This window comes from Microtus ochrogaster, linkage group LG5 (assembly GCF_000317375.1).
Source record: "Microtus ochrogaster isolate Prairie Vole_2 linkage group LG5, MicOch1.0, whole genome shotgun sequence".
Taxonomy (NCBI): domain Eukaryota; kingdom Metazoa; phylum Chordata; class Mammalia; order Rodentia; family Cricetidae; genus Microtus; species Microtus ochrogaster.
This window is the reverse complement of record NC_022031.1, coordinates 66,394,556-66,403,662: the sequence shown is the minus strand read 5'-3', so window position 1 is coordinate 66,403,662 and position 9,107 is coordinate 66,394,556. Positions and strand designations below refer to the sequence as shown.

General features: G+C 37.1%; 1 protein-coding gene across 1 annotated transcript in view; it reads right to left on the bottom strand.

Moving 5' to 3' along the window:
* The window catches only part of Slc7a13 (solute carrier family 7 member 13), an 11,068-nt gene extending 2,093 nt beyond the window's left edge, over positions 1-8,975 (bottom strand). The window contains exons 1-3 of the mRNA XM_005362347.2: positions 8,089-8,975; positions 7,412-7,543; positions 1,632-1,993 (exon numbers count right to left, since the gene is read on the bottom strand). Of these exons, the coding sequence (XP_005362404.2) occupies positions 1,632-1,993; positions 7,412-7,543; positions 8,089-8,923 (1,329 nt within the window). The 5' untranslated portion in view covers positions 8,924-8,975. The remainder of the gene's footprint in view (positions 1-1,631; positions 1,994-7,411; positions 7,544-8,088) is intronic.
* Positions 8,976-9,107: the final 132 nt, after the last annotated feature.

Sequence of the window (9,107 nt, the reverse complement as noted above, 5' to 3'; positions counted from 1 at the left end):
ACAGAGAAACCCTGTCTCGAAAAACCAAAAAAAAAAAAAATTTAACCATTTGTGCTTAAGATTGCCCTGATCTTCCTTTTTGAGCAAATGTAAGTCAAATAATAGTATAATAATATATAATAATAGCTTTTAATATCATACCCTGTATTTTTGCATGCATTTGTTTATATAATACACCTAAGATTTTTAGGGGGCAAGTATTGACTGTGTCCATTGTAGATATGAAAGATCTGAGGGTCAACGGTGAAATAACAAGCTTAGAAAAGACAGTAGGGAAGTATACTTGAGGCCAAACTATAATGTTTACCTTGTGTTTCTCAGTGTACCAACAATACATAACTTCATTTCAATTTATCTAATCAATGATCTATGCATGAGTCAGAAAACAGGAAAGAATCAAACAATTTTTAAAGATAGAGGTGTAAATTAGGAAGCGAGGACATCCCACGGAAGGTTTTCCAAGGAGCTCATGGGCACCAACCATACACCAGACACCCCTGGGGCTTCTCTAGTCTTCCTCTGGATGTTACTGTCAGTGCATCAATTAGCATTCACTGGATGTCCAAATAGATGATAACCTTGCCTAAAACTGGGGGAAAGTCTCATTTCTTTTTGTACTAAGAGAAGAGAACCTAGCAAGGTGCTGGAAATATAATCACATGACTCCTCAAATATCCAAGAGTTAAGTGATGGCTGAATTGAAGAAGCATAGGGGAAGACTGAAAAGAAAAGATAGTGGTAAATCAACAGCATTGATGATGAGGACTGATGATGATGATGGTGGCTTTCTTTCTCTATAGGTTCTTTTTTCTTTTTTCCAAACAAATGGCCCCAAATATTTATACAGTTTCAACAGTTTGTGTGAACAGTTTTACATTTATATTAGTTTCCTTAAGTTTCTAATAATAATTATAATAATTTCCAGTTTTTTTCCTTTATCTCCTTCCCTTTCTGTCCCTCAACTTCCCAACTTATAATCATTACTTACTTGATTCATAGCCTTAATATTAGAAGCATACGCAGTATAGCAAGCAACAAAAGAAGTTTTCTAACTATTATTCACATAGGCATAGGATCTATCCATAATGTCTTCATGGCTGCCAAGATTTTGTGTATTACCTCTTCTGTTATGAAAGAATGTCCTCGTTTTACATGACATATTTTCTCCCCTCAAGTAGCAGCAAGTTTACATAAAAATAATATAGTATTTGATAGTAAAATGTCATAAAGTTGAAAGAAGAATCTTTCAAAGATCAAAATAAGCTGATATTTCAGAACAGTAAATACCATTCATAATTTGACTTCACTTCTTCTATCATTTGCTAAATCTGCCCTTACTGTAGAAGAAACAGCATGTGTTAATAGCTATGTAAGTAAACCAATTCTCAATGATCTGTCTTACCACCCGAAAACATCTGCCTTTCTCACTAGCAAATCTTTAGACTGAATTTCAGATATTTTGTATTAAGTAAAACCTACTACAAGCAGAATGAAAATGGAAACTGGATAGTCTATGTTTGTTTCTTGGTTTGTTGAGCAGTAACACTTCTGCTTGAATATCTGAACAGTCTCCTTCCAAACAGTCACATATCTTAATTCACATAGAACAAATTTACCCAGCCCACATTTACCTTATAAGGTCTGTGTAGATTGGGCTCCTGGTACCTCAGTTTCAGGATTCCTATCATGGATAACAGAGTCCAAATGGAAGAAGCAAAATAGAGATAGTTTATCAGTTCAATTAAGTTTGTTAAGACTATTGCAAGCGATCCCAAACTGACATTTAGAAGCACAGCTATGAACGGAGAGGAGTGAACATTAAGGGTACTAAACATCAGTGGCAGCTGCCCCTGCTTGGATGCAATATATACCACTCTTGCTACCTCAAGTACATTAATCACAAGGTTGCTAAACAACGAGGCAGAAATAGCAAAAGGAACAGTCCATGTTAATTGAGGGATGATTCTGTCAGTCCATGTAAGGGCCACAGCATCTACAAAGAAAAAATAAACACAAAAAAGTGTGTTAAAGAGAGAGAGAGAGAGAGAGAGAGAGAGAGAGAGAGAGAGAGAGAGAGAGAGAGAGAGAATGCAATGATAAACCTTTATACAAAATCTAAAAGAAAAAAAATCTATGAAAAGAATTTCACTTTTTTATTTCCTTTTAGGTAGTATCTTAGGTTTGTGCCCATTTCAGTTCATCACCCTGCATCATGAATGGTTGATTTTATGTCTTTCTCTAAATACCAGGAACTTTTTAAGGGCAAAGATCCCTCATATACCTTCTATAACATCAGTAGTTTACTCACTGACAGACACTGTGATAGTGAGTTTTCCACAAATACTTGAGAAATACATTATTTGTGTTGAGTGAATAACTAAAAACATGCTTAAGAACTAAACTAGAGTGCTGATAGACTTAGCCAGTGTCAAAAAAGCAAACCTGACAGGGTATAAGACTCACCTATAGCACAGTGTAAAATGTCAAAAATAAACATAAACTACACCCAGATGAAAAAAAATTTGATGCTTGAGACTTCTCTAGGCTTTTCTGGAGCCAATGATTCTCAGATAGAGGTGACTTTGCTTTTCATGGGTTATGTGGTAATGTCTGGAGAGTTATCTGATTTCCCATAACTGGAGAGATGGGAGTTTGGTCTTGGCATCCTAATGGATAGCAGCCACAGATACTGACAAGCATCTTGTGATTCTCTGGACAGTTTCAATGAACTGCGTGATCCAGGACTTGCACTATAGGCCAAAGCACTTGCTTATCACATGTGAGGCTGAGTTCAATACTGAGCGCTCCAAAACAAAGTGGTCCAAAATGTTGATGGCATTGACATTCAGGTACCTTGCATTAAAAAAAGAAATAGAGCATATTCTGGATTTGTTATATGTATTTTAAGGTCAAAAAGACCTTAAGAACACTAATTCAATATGTCAGTTAATATAAAAAATACCAATAGATGGAATCCAAGGCGATTTGGAAAAGGGAAATGAGGGAGTAAACATGATCAAAATACATTGCATACATGTATGAAAATCTCAAAGAATAAAGAAAACATATTGTTTAAAGAAATCGCCAATAGACAGAAATATCCATCATCTATTGAAATTCTGTCAAGTCCAATTTGTACTGTGAAAATGCATGGTAAGACAGATCACTCCATCCCTAAATTCTGTTTTCAGTGAAGTGAGCAGAGTAGAGCTTAATATCCCTGAAGGTAGGTGTTCTCTGAGCTCATAATTTTGTCCACAGGTAGTTGGTTTCTAGATGAGTCACCAATACATCATTATTCTGATGTATAACATAAGAATTTTCAAATGTAAGTTCCTCTCCTCACTAAGTTTTCATTCACGTGTTCCAAATGTAAACATGTCTGATTCCCTTTCCAGAGTTTCTCTATCAGTCTATGTGGGTCGTATGCTTGAGTTCTGTGTGTGCCCATGTGTGGGTATGGAGGTGCTTGTGTGACTGGATGCTTACACTTGCTTTTGCTCACTTTCTAGTGTATCTTGGTCATAGTAGTACACATATATCCATACGATTATTTTAGTTACTTCTCGGTACTCTCTTATATAACCGTAAATTATCTACTTGTCCTGTATTGATAGATTACTTGACTGTTCTCATTTTTTAATTAATGGGAAATGTGCTTTAAAGCTGAACTGCATGGCAACCTTCCTGTAATAGGAAAGCTGAAGAGAGGAATGGAGTTTCAAGCCAGCCTGGGCTGTATAGCGAGATTTTACTCCCCCCAAAGAAAAATGTACTTTAATAAAAGACACTCATAAAAATAATGTGAAAAAATTTAATGCATGATATCCCCCACTGACCAAACCAAGAAATTATTTTAAGATATCAAAAATTACTCATGCAAATTGTTTCTTTTCATTTATTTTATTTTATTTTTAATTTTTGAGACAGGGTCTCATTATGTAGCTCTGACTAGCCTGGAACTACCTGTGTAGATCAGCCATGTCCAGCTTCTGTGCCTTCAATTCTAAGTATTTATATACTTCTCTTTAGAGTACATTCCTAGAAAATTTGTGAGCATACAATTCTTTTTTCTAAATTTTCATTTATGTATTAGTCTTGTGTATGTTTGAGAGAGAGAAAGAGAGGTCAGAAGACAACTTTCAGTTCAAAGTCAGTTCTCTTCCTCCTCCGTGGGTTCCAAGGATCCAGATCAGATCACCAAGGTTTTGCAGCAAGTGCTCTACCCACTGGACCATCTCACTGGCCAGTGGCCCATAAGTATGTATTTTTTAAATAAGAGAAATACTACATAGCTATCCCAGAAAAGATTATATCAATTTATGAGTAACTAATTCAAAAAGTTCCTCTTACAGTTCATATTTCTTACTACAGTATTTGTGCCTAAGTTCCTGTAGGCTGCCTGAACAAGGAAGTTTTCTTAACATCTGTTTCCACATCACTTCCTAACCATTTAGGTTATTTGCCTTGTGTTAATATCCCTTATCTTAGTTGTGGCTCAGAAACCTCTAGAACACCACATGAGTACTCTGTCAACAATCTGACAGCAAGGTTTCTGAAACTCTGGTCTTCAGGTTTAAAATGTTGGAGCCAGGAATCCTTACCACACTATTTCCACACTTCAATTCTAGAGAAACACCCTTCTTTTCTCACACATACAACTTTCACAATGAAGTTTTTTTTTGTTAGTTTGTTTTGTTTTGAGATAGGGTCTCTCTATGTAATCCTAGAACTTGCTATATTGACTATAGACCAGATAGGCCTTCCTCTAACTCACAGAAATCCACCTGCCTCTGCTTCAAAAGGAGTGGAATTAAAGGCAGACACCTCCACACCCAGCTTAAGAACTTTTTAAAAAAATCAACAATAAGTCTTGCTGGACTTTATTAACAATTAGTGAAAACAGGACAGAGATCTGACATCTACAGAATTAACACCTTACATGTGACTATCTGTGCTCTTTTCTATATAAACCACAAGAACTACTATTATCATAGATTTCAATGTGCCTCAAATCAAATGTAACATCAATTCACATTATATTATAAAAATCTCATTTTCCTTTGGGAAACTTCACATATTTCTATGTGCTTGATTGATTTCTATATAAAAACATGCCTCCCCCTTTCCTAACTCATAATGAGTCTATCTCTTTTGTTTGTAACCATCTCTGTAGTTATACAAATCATGCACCCCATAAGGCAAAAAAAAAAATTCTCTCACAACCTCATCCCAACTGAGTATAATTGTTCATTGGTTTGCCCTGTTGTGGAAGAAAACGTAGAACCTTTTCCATCATTAACACATCATAACCATGTGTTATCCTCTTAAGTGTTGATCAACAAAACGACTTTCTAAAAATCTCAGAATAGAGCCAATGTGGGGGCTCTGCAGGGAAAGGTGCTTACTGCCACACCCAAAGACCTGAGTTCAATTCCTGCAACTCACATGGTAGAAAATAGCCAACTCCTGCAAGTCGTCCTCTGACTTCCATACATACAATACGGCACACACACACACACACACACACACACACACACACACACACACACACACACAAAATATAAATAAATGCAATTTAAAAAATTTTAAACAAGACCCCAGAATAGTCTATTATGTGGACTTTGCTGAGTTACTTATTTCAAACTTATTGCATATTTTGGTGATCTTTAACCTTGTGCTACCATAACTGATAACATGATGGCCTTTCCTAAATGTGTGTTTTTATATATAGTTCTGGAAAAGACAGTGAGGAAAAACAAATCACAGATAACAGAAGCTTCCTGAATTTTCCATACAAGTTCAAACTATTGCGCTTCCTATAAAATTGTTGCAATTTTATGATATGCCAGAGATGATGTTAAAATTCTTTAAAAGTCAACATAGCCAGAGCACTGGCAGTCATAATGAATGCCAGCTTTAGTGAACCACAGCCTCAATGCTCAATGTGGCCGTGGACACAACCACAGCTGAGGGAGTTAATGAATCAGTGGCTGTATTTGCCCAGAGTTGTGTTTGTTTTGTCCCCGCAGAAGATTGATTCTATCTCATTTATCATGCTAAGGATACCTACAATCTTAATGAATCAACTCTAGTGTGGCACACTACCTGCCAGCCCCCTATGGAGCAGACTCATTGCAATTTAGGTAATTGAGGGGGTTTTATCCTAAGTCGTCCCTGAGATTTGAAATATCCACAAATAAACAAATGATCATGTTAAAAAAAACTTGGGAATCCTGAATGTCCTGGTTTTACATTTGTATACAATGTAATAAATTACAATATGACACCTAACAAAGATGTATGTAAAATACTTTATAAATATAGCTCCAGGTCAAAAAAGAGACTTACCTCCAGAGTCTCAAACACTCACTAAAACAAGAAGAATTTCTCTATACTGCTTAGTCCAAAGCTACGGGGTAAAAGATTTATCTCAGAAGGTAATCACTTGAGGTGTGATGTTGGTTTTTCCCGTTTTTCACTTTTCCCAAATTTCCTTTTACCCCATATTTCTGCTATTCCTCTTTAAATAACTGTTCATTTCTCTTTGAGAATTTCTCGTTCTCTTTTTTGGAAAGGGTCTCTCTAAACTAGATATCTTCTAGCCTCAGCCTCCCAAATGCTCTGGATCACAGGCATATACTGTTATCCTTGGCACAGTCTTTAACTCTCTATTCTTCAATTTGAGCTTTAATCAAAATCTCAGTTTACTTAGGATCTTTTTTTCAGCATAAAATTTGGAGTTATTTAAGATAAAATATTTATTTTACATACTAATAATATTAATTATAGTAATCAACTGACCATTAGTGCTTACTTATTCAGCTGTTAATATTCCTTATTTCAAATTTACCATTCTTAATGTCATATAGGTTACTAAGAATCCAGCATTTCCAAGTATTAATAGATATAATTGCTGATCATGTCATGTCACTATGCCTGAGATCATGCAAACAGTTATTAATATTTTTTATTGAAAGAAAAAAAGAAATTCCTGCCTCCTCCCAGCCTCCCATTTCCCTCACCTTCTCCTCCTCCCCCCACCCTTCTCTCCCTCCCTCTCCAGTCCAAAGAGCAGTCAGGGTTCCCTGCCCTGTGGAAAGTCCAAGGTCCTCCCCCCTCCATCCAGTTCTAGGAAGGTGAACATCCAAACTGGCTATATTTTGAATCTGTGACACCCAATGGCACTCTAACTGACTTTTCCACATTGTCAGAAATCACATAGCTATTCTTTAAATGAATCTTCCTTCTAAACCAAGTCAGACTCTCATTACCCTGTTATTAAAACCTCATCAACTGAGTCTCTATATAGAATAGTGACCAGTAGGCAGCCATTATGACTGACAAAGTGATGTTTCACTGTATTGAATGGACTGTATTTTATTTACTATCTTGTTATTTGTGTACAAACCTGAAGAGAGGATTTCCCTGGGCGTCAGAACCGTCACGTAGGAAATGTTAGCCAGTAAATATAGCACAGTTACTAGAGGCAGTGCTGTAAATACGCATCTAGGAATTGTTTTGTTGGGTTTCTTCAGCTCCCCTATAATGCATAAAACAGCAAGATCAGACTTGGGGAAAGATTACTTCTTAAACTTATCTTTAAAATTGTATATGTGTCAAGTATTGGACTACATTCTTTCCATTCATTCTGCTACCACACCCACACACACTCAAAGGCAATCTAGTGCACAATGAACCTTTCAAAATTCTAGAGTCTGGGCTCACAGTGTCTGTTCCATTTGCATCCTTCCCCATTCTCCATGGTCCTTGAGTAGAATGTAGGCACTGAGTTCAAATAGTAGGAATAGAACATTGAACAGAAACTTCATGAGATTTAACCTCACCAAGAGGAGCTCCACATTAAGCAATCACATAGACAAAAGAGAATTTGTTTGTTTGTTTTCATAGAGGTTTGAAATACCTTGAGTGTGGAGAAGAGTTGAGTTCATGATTTAGGAAGTCAAAGTAAAAGATCATTGAACTGTACATTTAATCTGATAGTTAATACATAGTGAAAGATGTTTATTTCATACATGCACTATATCAGCCATGGTCTGATCTTTCCCCCAGAAGACTGATAATTACCTGCTACATATGTTAGGCATCCCCCGCCTGAAAACGCAAAGTATCCTTGGAAGACCGCTTCTATTATCTGAGAGATCTCAGGAAACTCCCCATCAAATGCATTCTGCAGCCTTCCCACGTTCTCCTTCCCTTTCACCAACATGACCACACCGCTGAGGGAAATGAGGCCAAGGATGCCCATCTTCAGCGCTGTGCTCACCGTCTGAAGCCATGACAGCTCTTTCACGCCACGAGAATTCATAATTCCCACAATCCACAGCACTGCCAGGGCCAGACATTTCTTTGGCAGATTCGGAGAAGAACAGCTGGGATAGAAAGGCTGAATGCCATACTCGGCAAGTAGCAGAGCTTGGCTAGCAATTACTCCTGGGCTCAAAAACAAAGAGGTCCAAAGTCTCAGGAATGCAATGGAGGGGCTGAAGCATCTCTTGATAAAATAGTAGTGAGCCCCAGTGTATGGGAAGGCTATCCCGATCTCTGAAAAGCAGAGCGCACTGGTCATGGACAACACAGCACAGACAGCCCAAATACACAAGGAGACTCCCACGTTCATGGAAGAGTACTGCAGCACCCCCTTGGGAGACACAAAAATTCCTGCACCAATTATATTAATAATTAAAAAATTTACCCCCCAGAAATATCCAAGTTCTCTCTTAAGCTGTATTTTCTTCTCTGTATCCATTGCCACTGAGACAAATTTACACTCACTAAGGTACAGTTTGTGAATGTTTCTGCCTGTACGTTCATGGATGTTCTGAAATATAATTGTTCTGTATTTTTGTCCTATTTCCATTAAATAGGGTCTATTTTCAATAATTAACAAAGTGTGACACATTTAAGTAAAACAAAAAAGATACCTGTAAGGGTTTAGTTTGACCTTTCATTTAATAATTATCAGAATAAGAATTGAAAATGAGTCGGGCTGTGGTGGCGCACGCCTTTAATCCCAGCACTCGGGAGGCAGAGGCAGGCGGATCTCTGTGAGTTTGAGACCAGCCTGGTCTACAAGAGCTAGTTCC